General features: G+C 40.8%; 1 protein-coding gene across 3 annotated transcripts in view; it reads left to right on the forward strand.

The window, feature by feature from the left end:
• RGMB (repulsive guidance molecule BMP co-receptor b) overlaps nt 1-18,913 on the forward strand; it is a 35,648-nt gene extending 16,735 nt beyond the window's left edge. For all 3 annotated transcript variants that reach the window (XM_054986616.1, XM_054986617.1, XM_054986618.1), the window contains one exon: nt 15,346-18,913. In XM_054986616.1, the coding sequence (XP_054842591.1) occupies nt 15,346-16,008 (663 nt within the window). In that variant the 3' untranslated portion in view covers nt 16,009-18,913. The remainder of the gene's footprint in view (nt 1-15,345) is intronic.
• Nucleotides 18,914-21,802: the final 2,889 nt, after the last annotated feature.

Below are 21,802 nucleotides of genomic sequence, written 5' to 3' on the forward strand. Positions count from 1 at the left end.
CTCTGCCTTCCTGCTGCACAATGCCGTGAGCCCTCCCTGCTTTTTGCTGGCCATGCCATTCCTCCCAGAATGGCTTCTTGTCCGCCTGCTTGTTGTCCTCAGCAGGAGGCACCCAGGTGGTGGAGTGGATGGTCCTGTGCAGGCCACCCAGTCACCCCTGCCAGTGGTGGTTAGTCTGGGGACACCCCCCCCCCTGGCCGCCGCCCTGGACAAGTAAATTAAGCATAATCCAAAGCAAGTCATTTCTAGAAGTAATGAGCTTGACTGGCCAGCCTCATGAAGCATCTTTTGATCCAGCATAGTCCTCTTTCTGTTCTTTCTGTACAAAGTTGAGAGCCAACACAGATTAGACTTGACAACTGTTAAGAAAGCCAGAGTTGCTCTGTAAATTTAAACCCTATCGCTGGACCGTGGGGATTCTAAGGATAAAAAGGTTGAAAGCACTGCCTTACTCATATGAGAATGTTCCTGACTAGAAGGGAAGAGCTGCACTGGAGATTTGGTTACAGTTAGTGTAAAATTTAGCAAAAGTAGATGGTTTGTATTACTATATTTGACAATAATTTGAGTTACATTTTTTAGTTGTTGGGGTGTGATATCTGTCCTCATTCAAGTATGGCTTTGGCCCATATTTTTCATAAAGACACATGAGAGGAAGTAACTTGAAGGGGGTCTGTATTTGAGTCCCGAGACTCACCAATTGATTTTAGAAGGTTTCCCAGTGGAAATAATAGTGACTTGCTTTACAAGCTTATTGTGAGGATGCCTTCATTAAAGAAAAGCTGTTAACTACCGTGAGCTTTGGATGAGAGAGAAACCACAAACAGAAGTAAGGGTGTGGGTTGTAGAAAACAAAGAGCCTCTTGCACAATGTAATGCTGCCTCAGTAAAACACATTTTGATAAAGGTCCTACTTTTAAAATGAGAGCATGGAGCATTTTAGAAAAAAAATATTTTTAGACAATTTGCTTCTAGGGATTCTCTCCTAAGCATCTGTCTAAGAATCAGTATTCTGCTTAATGGAGTCTAGTATTTGAACAAAGATGAGTGGTCACTTTCCTCAGCATTCTGAGCATCTAGAACCTGAGCTTTATATTTCTGCTTAAAAACCAGCCCCAACACGTCTCAATGCCTTTCATAGTCCTGTGGGTAGTTAAAAGTTCTAAAGTCCCATGAGTGCCATATTAAAAGGGGCATATAAATCTGTAAATAAGGAGAATTTAAATGTTAGCAAAGCTGTATTGAAGAGACCTTTTATAACATTTTAAAACTGCAAAGTCTTGCTGCAGTAATAATTCTAAACTCAACAGTTGTATAACTTAGCTTTCTAAACTGCGCAGATGATTAGAACTCAAACTCTGGGACATCTTTGCGCTGTAGTTCATATCTAAAATTCTAACCTGCCCATTAAAATACCTTGTTCTCTTGAAGTGTCCACACTTTTCATAATCAGCTTTTTAACTTCAGTCTTGTCATAATGGCTTGGGAGTACATATCTGAGATTTCTATATTTCTAAACAGCTTTCTACATATCTAAAATGCACCCCCTAGTTTATGAAGTTTTGCTGTGTAGGTGAAGCTTCCTGATGAGCATTTGCTGGGGGTTGACTGTTGCATAATGTTTTAAAGTGGTCCTTAGCCCGTATGAGTCTGTACATCCCACTTTCTCAAACTACCTGTGCAGTTGTTTACTGTGCTGCTTAGCAATTTGAGCTGTAGAGATGTAGGGCATGTGAAATATTTTAAAAAGCAATTTCCCAGTAATGAGGCTACTTTTATTGCTGTTTAACTTTTTATACTGGTCACCATACAGTGGCAGGCAATCTCTATTGTGTCATTTTCTGACACGTTTCCTTAGTAAAGTTTGGAGTGATATTGAGGTGGATGCTTAATGACTAAGAGCCAAACTACAAGTGACATCTGACACTAGTTGGACACTTGTCAGCTTCCCTGAAGTTTTGATGGGAAATGTAGGCAGCTTGGCGGAATGTTGGACAAGTGACAGTTGAAAAGTCCATTGGACAGCAGTCAGAGAGCCAAGCTGCAAGACCAGGACACCTACGTTTCCCATCAAAACTTGAGGGAAGCTGACAAGTGTCCAACCTGTGTCAGGCGTCACTTGTAGCTTGGCTCTAAGTCCCACTTATGTAGAGTTGCATTTCTTCTTCTTCTTCTTCTTCTGTGGGAAAAGTGCTGTGTTTGACCCCCTTCCTTTTAACAACAGTGAAGGGAAAAATCCTACAATCCGTGTTAAGATCTGATGGATCTGAACTTTCTGTATCCATGGGGATGTTAAAATGGGCAGAAGCAACTAATGGCTTGTGTAAAGAAGCTTTCGCTGGAGGATGTCTGAAAAGAGGCTTCTTGGCCCTGGAGATTGTCTTGGAAGCTTCACAGGCCTTGAGGTTTTACTTCCATTGCCAGGCAATTAAACTTTTATCAGAACACCTTTGTGGGAATTCAGACAACATTTCTGCTGTCATGGAAGCTGTGCAGGATGTACCCTTGAAGACTTTAATGCATTATGTGAAGCCTTTGTCTTCTGTGTTAAATTCACTTTTGGAAGTTAGATGGAAAAGGCTTTGCATTATTGCGTATGTTTACCATTCTGGTTTATTTTCATACTTTCTGCAACTTCTTGGGGATGAAACGTCTCTTTTTGAGGAATCATTGCAGTCAGCTTTGTGATAGCAGGTACAAGACTCCTTAGTTATTGCAGCTGTGTTGGTCTTTCCAAAGAGACCTGAGATCAAGTGAAACTCCCCTTCGGCTTGGCCCGGTGAGACTTCAGAATGCTGTTCAGAAGCTTCCAAGTTACATAACTCTTCACATGCATGCTTGATAAGAGACCAGAGAGGATTGAGTGGGATGCGGTTTCTGATCTGACTGAATTAATGTTGGGGAACCAATCTAGTATCGTGGTTAGTGTCAGATGAGGATTTGGGGACCCATATTCAAATTTCCTCCTCTTCCCTGAACATTTTGGGGTGAACTTGAGGCACCTGCATCCTAACTTTCTTCACAGAGTTGTTGTGCAAACAAAACAAGAAAAGGAAAACGATGCATGCTGTCCTGAGAACCCTGAAAGATGGGTTAGATAAAAATGTACAATGTCACTCACAAGTGCTAAGTTACAGAGTTTTACTGGAGTTAGTTTCAGGACTGTAGCAGATAGAATGCCTTAAATGTTGTAGATCTCCAGTTATGATTTATTACAATTTCTAACCTTCATTCACAAGGAGGATGATACCACTGAACTGTCTGATGGAATATTTACAGTATTTCACACTAAATGAATTATTCTTTCTGCACTTGCATGTTCTGTGACAACAGTTAAAATTATGTGGAAGCAGCAGTTTCATTACATCAGCTGGGAATCATTAAAGCAAAGAAAGATACTCTACTTCCATATTTATTAGCTTTAGGGAAAGGACCCCCCCCCATTTATTAGCTTGTTTAAGAGATGTATTTGGGGAGAGGAGGATGGAAGGACTAAATACCATTTAGGGAGCTCATCTACACCAAATTTTCCGGTGGTTAATATGAGTAGTAGAGTAACCAACAGAACAATCATTGAATAAGACTCTTGTTCCATTGGTGATTTTTTTGTTTTACACATAGGTACTCTTTGATTACACTGACAGTAAGAATAACTGCTTTACTGAAATCGCCATGTATTTGTGTTCTTCATATCCTTGGAATTTCTTCGTAGTTCTAGATGATGAACTTACCAAGTTTCCATTTATGGGGCTCTGAGCAAGGATGATTTTAATGGCAGTGCAACTGCATGCAATCAGAAAGTAAGGAGGGGTGGAAGGAAACCTTCCTAGCAAATGCTGCCACAGCTTTGATGTCATCTGGCCAAATGAGGCCTGGACCTCAGTGGGGATGAATGTTTGAGTCTTTCTGTTACAGACTAGGGGATCTTCCATTGACTGAAAACAAGTGAAATTGTTGATTGTCAATTAACACATTAGGATAGCTGAACAAGCTTTCTTTGGGTCTGTGGGTAAGCAAGCAATGGTATTTGACATCTGTTTCTGTTTATTCCTGAAATATCATCCTACTAAAAGTAGGCAAAGCTTTTCCCAGGGGTTTTTGGTGGCTGTAGACTGGAAGACTTCACTGCTCTTCCTCACTTTAAATTCTCACTGTAAAGAGGATTAGTGGGCTACATTTTAGCAATCTGCTATATGTTTGGTGCAGCAGCAATTGCCACTTGTGGTTCTGGCTGTAGTGGCAGAGCAAATAAAGAGTCCCTAGTTGGAAAGAGTATTGTGGAACTAATGCTACTGTATGTGCCAGTCTCCTGACTCTTACAGTATAAAGTCCTGGATGAGGAAAGCAAACTTCTGAAAATTAACTGCAAGGCAGTTTGCAAACTATTGTATTTTTCTCCATGCGATGAGTGTGGTGCTTCTGATGCATTGTGCCACCTTTTTGAATACTTATTAATCCAGCTGACATTCTAAGGAGGATCATAAAATAGTTTTGGTCCTGTGCAGCTACTTTAATCTATGTAGGCTTGCCATTCTGGTTCTAATGTCCCAGTTCACAAAAGCACAGGGATCCGGTAGCTTTTGTTGGGCAAACACATGATTGGAATGACCTCAGGCAAAGTGATTGCTCCCTCCCTTGAACTGAGAACTCCAACTAGAACTTGAGTAATTAATGCTACAGAGCTTGGAGATAATGCACAAAATCAAGCCTATGCTTTTAAGATGAACAGCAGGAAACAGCCAGTGTGCTTGAGAGTACCTTATGTGTGTGGATGTAGCACTATCCAGCTGGCTTTGCAGCCCCTTAGCTGTCTTAACAGTCCAATCCAGTCTTTTGACAAGAACAAGCATTGACTTGCACTCCTGTAACAAAAGCCTTGTCAAACAGCAAGTCAGTCTGGCTGACTGGTTCTGTCCTGAATGCCGGGAGCCGCCTCCCTCACTAAGTGATTGCTCTTATCTTTGGCTCCTTTGAATCCGAAGGCTTCTTAGAAGCATGAAAGGGGCCTTGCTCTTTTGACTGATGATTAGAGGCTGTGACTCCTTTTTGCCTGCTTTGGTAAGGGCAGAGGGCAGCCTCCTTGGAAGAATACTGATGGCAACTCTTAACATTTCTAATGATGAATCTCGAGTCAGGGCTCAAAACTAGCACAAGCGGGCCAGTCACTCATTTCGGATTCTTGCTTATGCCTAAGAGATAGTATTGGTTACCAGTTCACCCAGAATGTAACCTCTCTCGTTTCTTTGGCACTGAGACTCAAAGAGACATCTGTCCATTGGCTGCCTTCAGAATCTACCTTGTTCCTACTTATACTTTTGGACCAACCGTAATAGTTAGTGAAATCTTAAACTTACTTTCCTCCAGTAAGGTTCAAATAACAGTAGTAGTTGACTTGGCAGATCTGTAGATAAGTCTTTGTTGAGCAAGACTGTAAATCCAGACTATTCTAAAGTCCAGACTTTGGTCCATGTCAAGTTACCAACTCACTGAAGTCAGCTGCAGAAGAGAAGCCAGGCAGGAGAAGTTCTAGGCATCAAGTGAGATCTAGAGGCAGAGATGTAGTCAGCCAAAAGGTCCAATTCAGTTTAACATGCAGGGTTGAGTAAACCAGGATGGGCTGAGTTAGAGATCACATGAATACCTGATGCTGCCTTATACAGATGCAGACCATTGGTCCATTAAGGTCAGGACTTGTCTACTCAAACTGACAGCAGCTCTCTGAAGTCTCAAGTGGAGGTCTTTCATATCACCTATTACCTGATCCTTTTCACTGGAGATTGAACTTGGGACCTTCCGCATGCCAAGTAGCTGCTCTGCCACTGAGCCACAGCCCTTCCCCATAGATAGTGTGGCTACTGCGATACTTCCCCCAGTTGAGACACCCTCAGAGGGGCTATGGCTCAGTGATAGTGTACCTACTTTGCAGGCAGAAGGTCCCAGGTTCAGTTCCTGGCATTTCCTGTTTAAAAGGAGGTTGTAGTAGGAGGTCTAAAAGACCTCAGCCTGAGACCCTGGAGAGTCTTTAACAGTCTGAGTAGACAATACTGCCTTTGATAGACCAATAACAGTAGGGACTAGCAACTTAACATAAGTACTGGAAAGTACAACACACAATTATGGTAGAAATTACCAAACACTTTTATGAATAATATTTATCACAAAAGGCCAATAGCCTACTACTTTTCAATTCCAAATTCCAATTCCAAAAAACACAAGGAATGCACAACAATAAACCAACACTCCCCCATAAACTGGGAGCAGTGGAAAAGTCTAGTTTCACAGTGTTAACCTGAAATGTTTGCTGTTGTTTTTTAACTGCTTGCCCTGCAGGCTTGGCGTCCTTTCTGCAGAGTCTCCCAACTAGGGGCTGGTCACTGGAATGTGTTCATCGATTGACCACCGCGTTTAAGAAGAAAGGAGTGATGCTTTCTCATTAAGAGACATTCTCGGGACGCCTTTCCCTTGGGGGAGTGTTGGTTTATTGTTGTGCATTCCTTGTGTTTTTTGGAATTGAAAAGTAGTAGGCTATTGGCCTCTTGTGATAAATATTATTCATAAAAGTGTTTGGTAATTTCTACCATAATTGTGTGTTGTACTTTCCTGTACCTATGTTAAGTTGCTAGTCCCTACTGTTGTGGGTTGTGATCTGTTACCTCTGTTACCACACAGTGTTCCCTTCTATAATTAATTCTTCTTTGATAGACCAATGTCTGATTCCGTGTAATGTAGCTTAGAGTGTTCCTTGATGCCTCACAATTCCTCCTGAGCATGGCTTTAGAGGAATAACTGGACCATGACTGTTTGCCTTTGAAATATCCTAAAACCAGTTAATGTGATACAGCCCCAGCCCGATGTTGCATTTATTATGTCAGTTTCACTTCTTCTAAGTATAAACTGGGAGCAGTGGAAAGGTTGTCTAGTTTTACAGTGTTACTTGAAATGCTTGCTGTTGTTTTTTAACTGCTTGCACCTGTGCCCAATGAATCACTGCAGTTTGTGTAGGGGATCTTGTTTCTCTTTACATTTGTCCACTTTTCCCCTTCTCAAGAACCTGAATAACCTATCTCTAGTCCTATTCAGTACTAACTCCCATTCTGTTCAGTATTTTGATAGTGCTCCCTCCGATAATGCTGTTAAACAAAGTTACTTTTCCCGCATCAGAAAACACAAGAAGCAGAAATACTGACTAGTGTAATGTCTGTCGATTCAAACTGCTAATTCAGCAGTCTGTGCAACTACTGTGTTTTGACAAGATATATAGATATGCCAGCTAGACAGGCCTGTTCTTAGTTTTCTTTTGCTTGCACGTCAGTTGCATTTACAGAAGAGAACTTGCATTAGCAAAAGTCTTGGGACACAATGTGGGAAATACCACTAAAAGGAATTTGCATTGCTCTTTGCGTAATTATTCCTCTTTTGTCTTGCCTTCTCTTCTATTTTATACAATAGCTGTTCGGGGAAAGAATTACAGAGGTGTAGCAGCCAGCAAGGCAGTGTTGTTAGCAAAATGGAATTGGACTAGACCCCAGAGTTCAGCCCTGCGTACATCTACTTTCCAGCCATCTCTTTTCAATCACTGATTCTTCTGTAAGGCAGTAATTGAGCCTGTAAGAGTCCTTCTAGTTGCCATTGGCTTGGCTGCTGTGATGTCATAGATTGTTTGGGAAATTGAAAGGGAGGCCAGTTGGCATTTGGGACACTATAAAAAGGGAGTTCAAGTTATGTTTGAGATCCTGGTTTAAACTGAGTAAAATGCCACATGCTTCCAAATGGTAGATTGTTAAGGCAGATCATTTGAAGAGTTTTTCAGAATTGGTTAACTGTCACCTGTTCTGAATGGGGTTGGATTCCCCTTGAACGAACAGGCCTGTAGTTTGGAGGGTGTTCTTTGACCAGGCCTACTTCTGGATAAGATGTGGTCAGGGGGTGGCTTTTACCATCTTCAGCTGGTTGCCCAGCTGCAGTCTTTACTAGGCAGGAAAGCTCTGGCCACTGCGATACATGCCCTGGGTGCATCTAGATTAGATTATTGCATTGTGCTATACATAGAGCTGCTCTTGAGAAGTGTTTGGAAACTTCAACTGGTGCAGAATGTTGTAGCCAAGATGTTGACTGAAATGGGTTGCAGGGAACATATCACTCCAAGGCTTTTCCACATGCTCAACTTACAGTGGGTTTTCTGGTGTTTGGTCTGCAATGATCAGATCCAGTTCAGGCTTCTGTAATTCTGCACTTAAGATAATTTAACCAAAGTGGTATCTTTCCCCCCCTCCCCTTGCACTTAGAAAAATGCCCTATTTTTGATTCGGTTTTCCTGGATGAAGTTGATGTCAGTATTTTTGTCAGTGCGTCTTCTTTTGTTTTTTTGTGCATGCATTATATTTTAATTTTTATATTTTAAATCTATTAGCTGCCTTAGCCTTATGAAGGCAGAAAGGCAGGGTAAAACTTTTGTCAATAAATAGATTCTGCTTACATGGATTAGGTTGTCCAAGGCAATCAGTTGGATTCATATGAAACATAAATTTGGTATTTATACGTTAAATTGCAACACAGACATCTGTGTTGTATAGCCATTGCTGGAGATAGGGATTTATATCTGGTGAACTTTACGGGTGAACTTGGAGAATCAAGTGGAATGGAAGTATTAAAAATAAATGAGCAGAGCTAAAGTAGTTTGGAAGGAAGGATGGGTGCTGTGGGGGAAAGCTGAAATGTTTAACAAAGGCATCGATATTTTAAATGCACAGCAATATTATCTATTAATAATAAATGGTGTGGTACAGAGCAAATGTGCCAGAATAAGTTATTGCAGTTTATGGATTAGGTCAGCGAAACAAGTTAGCAATGCAGATGGTATTTGGAGATCCAGAGACTTTAAAAAGCATGTCTGTGAACATACCTAAGGGGGTGAATGGGGATGTACTTGAATAACTTTATTTCAAGAATCCTAAAAGACAGCAATTGACACAGCAGTCCAGCCTACAGTTCACAGGATTATTCTGAGGGAATACCCAAGAACTACCATTGCAGCTCCTTTTATATATAATTGGATGAAGTACTTTGCCACATAGATACATTTATAGCTCCATAGAGTTATTGTGGTACTCTGCCAGAAATTTGTATGTGATCATTGGGGACTTCTAATGCTACTTTCAAAGCAACAATTTGAAGCTTGGCTTTGATTTTGTAGCAAGAAACAAAAGTAGTATATTTTTCAGTAAACTGGCCAAAAATAGCGTTGAAGCATTTCACAAGGCTGGATGCAGGGCCCTCTGGAGAAGACATTTTCTGAAACCCCATGGTCATAACCTCTTCAATTATCTGGCTTTCTTGGGAATCTGGTTGCAGAGTTGGGAAGTAGTTCTGCAGTGGCATATGCTCCCAAGCATAGTGAATGTGTGTTCAGAAGCATATCTCTAGAAGTATACAACAACATTCATCCTTTATTTTGTAGCCTTTAAATAATTTCTGAAATATATATCCCCATGACCGGTGGTTCCTTCCTCCTTCTTCTCCCCCCCCCCCCGCTCCCTCCCCTGTGTTATCCAGGGGTGCCATGCTACCTGCCTGTAAGTTTCCTTCCACCCACTTGCTTGTTTTCCAGAAGCATCTCTTCCCCAAAGCAAGGTACTGGTTACTGCCTTTTCCACATCACAAAAGTAGGAGGAGCTTCAGAAGAGCCCAGGAGGGATTATTTTGGTGTCTGAGAGAACCTTTTCTCCATCTCCCAAAGTACTAGAACTTGAGGGCATCCAATGAAGTTGATGGGTAGTAGATTTTACTTTCCACAGCAAGTGATTAAAATGTGGAATTCGCTGCCAGAGGATGTAGTGATGCCCACAAGCATAGACAACTTTATAAGGAATATAGACAGATTCATGGGGGATAGGTCTATCATTGGCTATTAGCCATGGTTACTAAAGGGAACCCTCACAGTCAGAGGCAGTAAACCTCTGAATACCAGTGCCAGGATGCAATGTCAGCGAAATGCCTCAGCTTCTGGGTCCTGTTCTAGGCCCTCCAGAGTAACTGGTTGGTAACAAGAGCTCCAGAGTAACTGGAGCTAGAGCTCTTGTGGTTAAGTTAATCCTTTCGTCTCTAAGTGCTTTAAACTATTTTATGGGTCCATTTTTTTATATTCAGAAGGTGAGTTCCTTAAAGATGAAAAGGGTTCATACTTTAGATATACATTATGTGGCTACACAGGTGCCCCAGAACAAAGGTGGTGGTGTTACACCTGTGAGGCCATAGTGATAAAAATACATTATGAACCTAATATGAAAACCAGTGTTAAAATTCCACCCCTTTTTCTAGTTTAACCCCACCCATGGAAAGCCAGCCAGTTTCCTAAGGGAAGAAGGTCTGTTTTTATGTAAGTAAGTTAATAGTAGTGGTTGTAGCTTCAGTTATCTTCAAGGGAGTATGTTTTCTCATGCTCATCATGACATCACTGATTGTAAAGGACCAGCACTAGTGATTTGCATTCACACTACTCTTGTCTATTTTTTTACTGCCACTGTTGTTAACTTCTGGCTGTGGTTTATTTGAACCATAAATGGTAAGAAAAACACGAATGGTTATTATCCCCTATTTCCACAGCAATGATTTGGCTATGTGCATGTCTGCATGGGCCTCTGCTAAGTGCAGATACAGGTTTTTGATTGATAGGATAGTGAAAAGCCTTTACTTTTTCAGGACCATGATTTCATGTAATGTGTATAAAACCAAGATTGTTCTGTGTGGGCTGTTAAAAAGCTATACATTAGAACAATCACATTAGTTCTTAAACCTGCTGAAAAGAGACAACTTTTCCCCTTCAGCTTTGGAAGACTATTCTCTACCTCAAGCAAACATACTCTTTTTCTTAGTGGTTGTTCAAAATTCTTCCTCCATGCAGTTCACTAATATTTTAAAGAAAACATATAGGGCTATTTTAAAAGCAGGATACTTTGTTAACTGGCAGTACTGGCACACTTGGCATAGTGCGGCATTATTGTTTGTAAACGAACATGAAAGGTAGCTTTTAAATTTTGTCTTGCATAATGCATCCTGTTTTTTAAAATGCCACTTCACTTAATATCTCTCTTGGAAAGTTCATTGCATTTTAATAGGTTATTGTATACAAGAGAAGCACTTGTAGCGACAAGAAGGCAAACAATACTTGTCGTCTTTCTGACTAACTGGCATTTTGAGGCATGGCCTTTTGTGGGGAACAAACTACTTTGCTTATCCTTGGTGTTGTCTTTCCAGTTGTCAGCTTGCTTAGATGATCAAATTCTTCCATTGCCTTTGGGAGGAGCTGTAGTGTCATCATGGTTGAGAAATCTAGTGTGATACTACGATTTAGAGGCATCAACAGCGGTGTTTCATTGCATCATCCATTGTTCAACTTTGCACTTGCTTGTATTGAATTTGTGCATTATGAGTAAACAGCTTCCCAAAGGTAGTAGAAGTCACTGTTCTTTTCTTTCCTCCATATAGTATCCCAAAGGTAAGAGACGATACTCTTCTCCGTGTAGTACCTTTCTGATTTTTTTTAAAATTATCATTGGGAGCAATTTTACATCCAGATTTTTTTTTTAAACCCTCTGCTTCTAAAATCTATAACCACAGATGCTTCCAGTGATGGAGCTAGCTGTCTAATTGACAGAGTTGAAGAAACCACTTAAGGAAACTGGAGAGAACATTTCTTGCAGAAATGTTGCTCTTCATCATGCATGGTGTCAGGTTTATTGCACTTGCAAAGTGAAGACAGCCCTGGCGCAGGGAAGAGAAGGGGGGAGAGTTCTGTGTCTCATTAGGGGTAATTTGTACAGTTAATCTCTTGCTTAGATGTGAGCAGACTTCCACAGGACTCTTACTGGAGATGGGCTGTCAAATAATTTTCCCTTGCTGTGTGGCACCAGTGTGCCTTCAGAGTATTTCCAGCTTCACACAGCTTTGTGTTTAGTCCTGCTAGATATCTGTTTCCTGTACTTTGGAGGACAGCATGTCAAGCCTTTCTCCCTTCTTTTAAATGGGGTGGGAAAGAGGAGGAATTGTCTACAACAAATTGCTTGTGAGGCAATCTCCTTCCCTCCGGCTAAGTTTAGTTTTGTAACCCTCACATGATTGATTCTAAAGTGGAATTTTAGCATTCTCCAGTAGAATAGAAAGGATTGAGTTCTGCTCAGATTCCAGGCTGTACAAGTAGAGTTCTTCCCCTCAAAGTCCTTCAGTCCCAGCTGTGGCCCACAGCAATGCTTTGAACAGATTGCTTGACTGCAGCTGGTCCTGAGTTAGCTGTTTAAGTGATTAAACTGAAGAAACGGTTGGAAAATTCCAGTCAGACTGCACCATTGGGAGTCTGTGAAGCTAAAATAATGAGGGGTGTTTTTGTGTGTGTGTTGGGGGGAGGGTTAGGGCTAGAGAAAGTAGTAAATGGATAGGGGAGGGACAGACAGTGCCAGTTGTATTAAGGGCCAAGGGTTGTTAAGACTGTGCTTAGCATTGCCAAGTGTCCACTGTGACAAGGGTCTTTTCTCCCAATATGTCTCCTGTGTAAGTTTGTTGGAGGTAACCTAATGAAGTTGTTGCTGTGCCAGTAGGAGGAGGATGCTGGGCACCAGAAATTGAAAAGTGTGTTTTCTCTCAGTCTCCTCATTCATTCTTGGTTGGCAAAGTTCTTGGACTGGAACATCAGTGGTACTGAGAAGGGTAAGAAATCTGGTGTGTGGTTGCAAAAGCTTGGCCTGTATCTTCCAGATCCTAGACTGAAACTACTGCACCACGCTGACGTTCATGCAAGGGCTGTTGTTGAACAGTAGTAAGCAGCTGCATCAGGCAAGACAGGTGGTAGCAAGTCACCTGGTAATTTCTGCTGGGCCTGGCCTCCAATATAGGGTTCCCATGTGCCTGCCAGTGGTGTCCACTGATCAGTGACAATTGGCAGGAGGTGGCAAGCCACCTGGCGATCATCTGCCACCAGCAGGAAACCCTGGAAAGTCCATGGTTGGTGCACTCCCTGTGTGGTGTGGCAACATCACTTCCTGAAGTGACATCATTGTACTGGCCTCAGGAGTGCTCCTGCTCTTCGCATGGGCTGATTTTGGCCCCAAACAGGCCAAATCTGAAGGATTGTCCCCATGTAAAGTGTGGGAACACTTCTATGGCCAGGGTGATGATGTCACTTCTGGAAGTGATGTCATTGCGCTGAGTCTGGGAGCGCATGCTCAAGAAACATGCCTCTGCTAAGTACCAGCTGCCCAGCCTCCCACCAGGAGCATATAGAGACCTGGCAACTTTACCCTGATAAGAAGTCCTTCAGAGGCCAAACTGAACCCTGGAAAAGGCCTGTAGCTCTCCCCTTGCCTTTTCCTGACAGAAATCAAGGCTTGATAGTGCTGTTGTGGTTGCCTGGCAATAGCCACTGAGGACATCAATTTCTTGAAGCTACAGGTGCTTGTATTTTTAATTGTTTTTAGATTTCGGATTTCTGTGCAAGCCTGGGGTTCTTTTCAGATTTGTGTAAAGATCTGTCTTCTTCGCTTCTAGCTCGTTTCCAGAATTAAGTATCCACAGATTTGGCCACATTGAGAATTGGACATATTCATGTCATACTAGCTAAAGGGGAGAATGTCCTGCTAATGTGTATACCTTGCAGTGTTCAAACATGTATTAAGAATAACAAAGCAATAGCAACCACTTTTGGGGCTTGCTCTGTTTGGAGACCATCAGTTGGTAGAACTTCTTTTGAAAGTTTCTTGGGCCTAATGGTTGCTGGAAGATGGGCTTATAATAAAAATAGTATATGCTTGGTTGAAAAGTGCATTAAGCTTTGAAAATGTTATGGTATAATGTTTGGATGCTGCTCTGCCAACCCTCCCCATCCCCAAATAAAATATAAATAATAAGTAGCCTCCTACCTACTACTACTCTTGAAAAAAGTAGGGACACTGATAACTGTACATATGAATGCCTGAAAGGATATATTTTGCTCCATTGCTACCTGGGCCAAAATGCTAATCTCATCCCACTTTTCCAAGGTAAGTAGTTGTATGTATAATACATGCTTATTCCATAAGAGGAAATCATATGCTGCAGGATTACTTCCTCACATTTAATGCAACTGCTCAGTACATGAACAATTGATGTCCTCAGGAGCATATGTCTTTCATCACAGCATGGCCAGAAATGGTTCTGAGCATGTTGGAGTTCAGTGGTGTTTGTATACCTTTCTCTGGACATATTTGAGTAGTCTTCTCCATGCCACAGGAACACATTTCTATTTCTTATTTGAAAGAAAGTATTGAATCACTTTGTAAAATACTATGCAATAATTCTGGAGCATGAATGTGCCTCCGTCATTGCACAGTGGGTTAATTGGCAACAAAACTGAAAACAATAAACTTAGAACATGTCCTGTGTTGTGCTTCTACCCATCTAAACTGTCCTGTCTTTCTTTGTCACTTGCTAGAGAGGAGACTGAGCTTTGGGAATCTTGACTCTTGAAGTGCTTCTCATTAATATGTTTATGACCTCGAAACTAGGAGGTAGTTGTTGCAGAGTGCTAGATAATCAGTAGATGAAATTCTGTGAAACTGTACTGTGTATATTGGGGTCTTTTAAAATTTCCAGACATAGGTTTGAGAGTTGTGCATTAATTTTCCTGCAAACCTTTACATCTTAGCAGATGTTGAATGTAAGAGTGTAGAAGGAGCTCTGCTGGATGCAACTGGTGGTCCATCAAACCTAGCTTCCTGTCTCACACAGTGGCTTATCAGTTGCCCTAGAGGGCCAAACAAACCGGGCACGAGGCTGAGGACTTCCCTTGTTGTTGCTTCCTGGCACTTGTATTCAATGACTGAGTGCCTGTGAATGTGGAAGAGTTTAGTATATAGCACTGGGCTATATTTAGGTATCAGGGGATTTCATAACCCCCCTGAACACATAACTGAGAGCTGTGATATATTCAATTTAATTTATTGGACTTACTGCCTGCCCTCCCAGCAAGTGGGCTCAGGTCGAGTTAACATCAGCAATAGTACAATAAAAGATAAAGCATAAAAATGCACAATAAATAGGGATAAAATAGAAACAACAACAATACAAAAGTTAAAACCATAGTATCCACGATGTGAGCTGTGTATCTGAAGGCGTGAGCTATGACTCACGAAAGCTCATACCCTACCACAAATTTTGTTAGTCTTATAGGTGCTACTAGAATTTTGCTCTTTTCTACTATCCAAGATGTGGCATTCGTAGTTTCACAAACAGTACACTCCAACACCCAAATATTGTTGGGTACGACAAGGCAGAGTACTGTTGCTCTAACTTCATTCTCTGTCCCTTTTTTCTCTACAGATAACCATTATTTTTAAAGCTTACCAAGACTGTACCGATCAGAAAGTGTATCAGGCAGTGACTGATGACTTACCAGCAGCTTTTGTAGATGGCACAACGAGCGGCGGTGATGGTGACACCAAGAGCTTGCGCATTGTGGAGAGAGTGAGTGGCAGATATGTGGAAATGCATGCCAGGTACATTGGCACCACTGTGTTTGTGCGCCAGCTTGGACGTTACCTAACACTAGCCATACGCATGCCAGAAGAGCTAGTCATGGCTTATGAAGAGAGCCAGGACCTACAGCTCTGTGTGAATGGCTGCCCGTCAAGTGAACGCATTGACAACAGTGGACATCTACCTTTACCAGTGATGGCACAGGCCCTCACTCATGGCGCATTGAGTCAGACCTGGAATACGTACACACTGGAGAATGCTTCTTCCAAATGCCATGAGAAGATGCTGGTGAAAGACATTTATTTTTACTCTTGTGTGTTTGATTTGCTCACCACAGGTGATGCCAATTTCACAGCAGCTGCCCATAGTGCCTTGCAGGACGTTGAGGCACTACACCCCAGGAAAGAGCGATGGCACATCTACCCCAGAAGTGGGTGCATTGGCTGGGAGAATGGGGTGTCTCTTAGTCTTGGACTTGTGTGTTTGATGCTTGTTGTGTTTTTGTAGGGTTTTTTGTCACGAACAAAGGTTTTAAAATATATATTGTCATAATATATTGAGTAAAGAGTATATATGTATATACCATGTATATGAAGGGATCCTTTTTGTCCTGGGACACCCAGCAGAATGTAAATATTGTTAACTTTTTCATGTATGTTGGATGTAATATTCCTTTGATTGTAATGATTTTTTTGCTTTGCAGTTGGTGAAATGTTTTATAATGTCCTTTCATCAGGACCCAATAGAAAGCACTTTATTTTTTATATATTAAATATTTATGTGTATCTAGGTAATATGTAAAGCATATATCTACATGTACATATATCATACCCAGTGCTCCCTCTAAGTACTACTTAGCTTAACTAACATGCTTAGGATCTTTTGTGATCCCCTTTCCCTCTCTCTTTCCCATTCTTTGGACCAGTTAAGGTAACACAAGAAACTGGCCGGAAATAAGCCCAGGAAGAGCTGATTCTTTGTTTGGGCCCTGGACATGTAGCCTCTTGTTTCATAGGAGTAGAAGTAATTGGCGTTGTCCCTCATAATTAGATCATTCATAACTGCATCGCTTCCTTTCCCTAAGGACCATTTCTGTGTGACAATTTGTATTTGAGTTCTAATATAGAAGTACAGAAGACATAAGTCTTGTATTTGATTATTAGGGGCACATGTGTGTAAAAGATTGTCTTTTCCCCCCTTCCAGTGTACATGAGTGTGAGCCAATTTTTTTTATGGTTTTAGATTCCATCTCTGATAGAGTTATATATAGATATGATTGTCTTCAAGTTGTTAGTATTAAATATGTACCCTTACAACAGTGGTAGGCTCTGTCTGGTTGATGCAGTTATATTCCCCCTTCCCCAAAATATGGAAACATTCAGTTTACCTAAGAAAAATTACAAAATTCTCTCAGTTGTATTTCCAGACTTTAATGACATTTTCTTGTCTTAAAAGAGGCAGAAAATTAGGAAACAGCCTGTTTCAAAACCTGTTAGTAGTTGGAACAGGGACAGTGACTTGTCAGTCTCGACCAAGGAAGAAGCAGTTATGAAGATGAGGCTTGGGTTGCTTCTTCATTGGTTCTATTCCAGCCTTCAGCAGTTTTCTTGAGTGCAACTCAGGGAGGTCATATTCATGCAGTAGTTTGGTTTTGGTGGCCAAATTGTCTTCCCATGTGTTACAGGAGTTGCTATGTGCCTATATTTTGCTTTCCTTTGGGTTTGTGTACCCCACATCTGAAAGTGTGTTCTGCCAGTGGAGGCAGGTTTCATTTTATTTTAATTATACCTGGAGAAGAGGGTAAAATAATGTGTCCTTTGACCTGGGGAGGCTTGCTTTGAAATACTGGAGATTGCCTGAGATGAGAATTGTCAACACTATGCTAGTTGTTAATGCTGGTTGTAGAATTATGTAGGATTATGATGCCAAACGCCGCTAATCCCAGAGGATAGGACTTTCTGAGACTACTGCTGAATGTAGTGAGGCTATGTGAATTTCCATTATTACAATATAAAAAAGCCATCATTTTATGAATGTACAAAGCTGGCTTATGCCAAGTTAGGCTCTTGTTCAATCTAGCCTAGTTTGGTTGATTTGGCAGTGGTTTTTTCCTTATCTTTTTAACTGATGCCAGTCATTGAGCTGTGAACCTTCAGCATACAAAGCTAAAGAACAGTTCTTCTCCCATGCTATATGAGGTTTTAATGGCTTACACCTCTATGAGCTGTGCTAGTTATGTTAATTCCATAATTTCCTTGATCTGCTCTGTAGATTGCTGAAGAAATCAACATGTGCTACGCTACACTTAAGGTGCTATCTGGCTTGTTAAGATTGAATTAATGAGACCTGGTCTAGCTGTAAACTTCATGGATAGCCTGAGGTAACCCTCTGCTATATAGCTTCCATATGAAATAGGGACACAATATAGGCTTTCCTTGTAGATCCAAGAGACCACCAAACAGCATAAATACAGCCTAATGCTCAAGCGACTCATTTAGTGGTAATGTTGATCCTCAGTGCTGGAACTGGAGACAGTACCTGTATACTCTTTAATGCCTAAGCTGGAAGTACAGGTGAAGGTTCTGGGCAGCATACAAGTTCAGAGTTTTCAGATATTCTGCTGAATTTGCTATTCAGTTCTTTTTGCTTGTTGCATGAATTAATTGAATTAAAAGAACTGCTTTAATTCACTGTTAGGGCAGCATAGAATTTGGAGCAAGAAAAAAACAACAACAACGCCCCCCCCCCCCCGTGCTCCCATCTTGTATGGAGAAAACATGTTAGTTTTAGAATAGTTGAATTTACCATTTTGTGTGCCAAGTGAAAAGGTATTTGTGGAAGAAGTTTGTAGACAAGCCTAGAGTTGCAGCCACAATGTGAGCTCACTGTAAACAGCTCTGTACTACCTTATTTCCTGTGTTCCTAAGCCTTGTGAATATATATGTACTCTAGTATCTAAATCATGAAGCCCAGAGATAAGTAATATTTCAGAAATGTTAGTACCTGGAGTCAGTCTCTCTCTCTCGTTTTAATTCTGTTGTTCCTGCTGTGGGATTGCTAGAGAAAATGTTATTTGCACATGTTAGCTCTTCAAGTCCACCACAGCCAAGAGAGCTTTACTTAATGCCAAACATATGGATATTTTGAAGCTAGTGAGAGGTCTCTGGAGGAAGCTTACACTTAGAGGGAACACTGGTTCACAGACACTCCAAATGGCTGTCTCTTAGAAGGCTTCAAACTTATTTTTATGTTTGAAAATCCCCACAGTGTGCCCAGTCTTTTGCAAAGCCCTTTTAGATGTGGTTCATGGATATACTAATAAGTATAAGTTTGTGCTTTTAAAAAAGTGACTGTGTGGTGTATAAATACTTTAAATTATTATGATAGAAGAATAAAGTTACATACCATGCTGTGGAATGTTTGATGTGCGATTACTGACCCCTGGTGGATGCTCGTATACAACAGCAGGAAGACTTGAAGCTGAATGGCTTGCTGGGCTTGACTATTCTTTACATCAGGAAGTTTTGATTCTTGCATGTTTTCAAATTTTTATTTATGTGTGCAAAGCAAGAAAAAAAGTGAAACAATACTGATGAATCTATACATAACCTTATGTAAAAAGTCTCCACATATCTAAAAATAAGTGCATATGCTGTTGTCATCATTCAAATGTTGATAAGTTTATAAAGTCCTCAATCCAGTGAGTTATGGGAAGCAGGCTTTTGTCTTTCCAATGCTGTAATAAAATTTTTTTAGTGATTGTAAGAGCACAGAAGGTCCATTTCCATTCACCATTGGTTGGGTTCCATGAGACTGGTAAATGATTTAGAAGTATATAAACACTCTCAAAAACAAATGAGTATTCTAATACAAAATTAATGTGAGTAATGACTTCCTTCCCAAAGGATCAAATAACTGGACATATCCAAAGCATGTGCTTGAGAGATGCGTCTTTTAAGCTACAATACCAATAATTGGACACTGTACTTGAATCTTTTATTAAAAAGACGCTGCCATGTCCAATATCCCCTAAACATAATTTTTTTGCTGAATAAGTTGCAGCTTAAGATCCATAGAAGTAACCAATGTAAGGCTTAAAGCCCTATCTCATTGCTTTGGCAGAACTGGACCATCTAACTCGCTCTTATATTCATCTCTGGGGGACTGCATATTATATTTATTAATCAATATCAAATATACAAAAATATCATAGGTTTCATTTTCTGTGTTAATTCAATAAGGATTTCCAAAAGGGGGAGATTTTGAAGCACTCAAAGCTCCAGGGCCATAGTTGAACGCCAACAGATGTTGCAATTGTAAATATTCAGCAAAGGTAGGCAAATCATATCTAGACCTCAGCTGAGAAAATGGCAAGAAATCATCATCATAACTTATCAATTGATTTAAAGTAAAAATCCCCGTCTGTCCAAGCCTTACATAAAAAAGATTTCCGGATTTTAAAAGTCTGGATTGGCCCATAATGTTCGTTTAGCATGTGAGACTGGATCAAATTGATACTGTCATGCTGTTAATGCACCATGTTAGTCTGTCCTGTTTGCAGAGTTCAGAGGGAAATGCCCTTCCTGCCTGCCATTTTGTGCAGTTTCAGGAGAGTTAACTTTTTGGCATATTCTAATGAAAGTCACAGCTGTGAAATGCCACCATGTTTACATTATGACTTCAAGCCTTAGTCTTGGATATGAAATAGTAGAATTCAAACAGTAATATGTTCTTGTGTTTGTTGAGACACTGTGGTAGAGATGCACAAAATCATATTACAACAAGATAGTTGGTGTAAGAGAGGTGACAAGACCTATGAAGTGGGATCATTTAGATTTGATCTTATTTTCATGTACCCTGCATTGTTACACCTCTCTCTTGATGACTTGACCTTCTGATCTTTGAACTTTTCTCACCTGTGCCCTCTCCCTCCTCCTTCACGATATAACATTTAAATACATAAAATCTGACAGCTGAAGATAGAACTTAACTCTGACTCGTGCAAGATTCTGCTATATAAATGTTGGTTTTTCAGGTACCACAAGACTTTGTTTTAAGCTGAGATATTCTTGTTCCATCCTTTACAGCTACGTCGCTTTTTCAAAAAAGGATACAGTGGATAATGAACTCTTCTTAACTACAGGAGTGGGGAAACCCTTGTTAGCATGCAGGGCCAAACCAGATGAGAGACTCTGGAAGATCTCCTCGTGACATGAAAACTGCAGTTGTGGGAGCTTCTGGTTGCTGTTAATCCTGGAAGGGGAAAAGATGAGCTTTTTTTTTTTTTTTTGGCCTGGGAGTTTGTTTTGCTTAGAAAAACTGGGGGGAAGGAAAAAAGCCAAACGTACACCGTGCTGCACCTCCAGTCCAAATGGGGACTGCTGCCAGTGCAATTTGCCTTTACAAAAACACCGAGTTCTATTAACTTACCTAGTTTGGCCCTCAATCTAAAATGTAGAATCACTCTTTAAAAAAAAAAAAGACTTGCTTCTACCTTTTTATGAATTGTCCTTAATCATCCTGTTGCCCTATCTATCTAATGTAGTCAAAATCAGTTATCTATTATGCTTTTAACTATCCTAGCTGTGAAATTTTTGAAGTTGCTGGATAAGTGTTGAGATATATAAGGATAAATTTGGCTCGTGTACATCTTCAATCTGTTATGAGGCCAGGTCCACACACGACCCGTAAGGAGGGGCTGTGGCTCAGTGGCATGCAGAAGGCCCCAGGTTCAGTCCCTGGCCTCTCCAGCTAAAAGGATCAGGTGATAGGTGAGACCCTGGAGAGCCACAGCCATTGAGTAGACAGCACTGACCTTGATGGACCAACGGCCTGATTCAGTATAAGGCAGCTTCATGTGGCAGAGAGGGAAAGGAAAGGAGTTGGGGTTTCCTTTGTAAATGTATATTCAGGGAAGCCTATAGATAAGAACTATGGAAAAATAGAAAGTACTCTGAACACACTTCTACCGAATATGATGCTTCAGTCCACATCTTTATGGCAGATGGGTCATGAAAATAGCTGGAAACAGGTACCTCAAAAGTTGCTATTCCTGCTTAAAACTCCCCTGTTAGCTTCAGGCTTGAATACAGCTCCTGAACCAAGCAGTGCCATATCCAGCACTTCTAAAAAATAGTAGATTGGTAAAACAGCAAAACCAAGCCATCTTCAGAAAAAAGTATTTGTGCATTTGTGGGACTTCTCAGATACACAGCCAAATACAACTTTGTAAAAGTAGCTAATAATAGTCTTTTAAAAATCAGCTTGCTTATTGAACTTGCCCTAAGAAATGTGAAATAGT

Source organism: Eublepharis macularius, chromosome 8, assembly GCF_028583425.1.
Source record: "Eublepharis macularius isolate TG4126 chromosome 8, MPM_Emac_v1.0, whole genome shotgun sequence".
In the NCBI taxonomy this organism is placed as follows: Eukaryota; Metazoa; Chordata; class Lepidosauria; order Squamata; family Eublepharidae; genus Eublepharis; species Eublepharis macularius.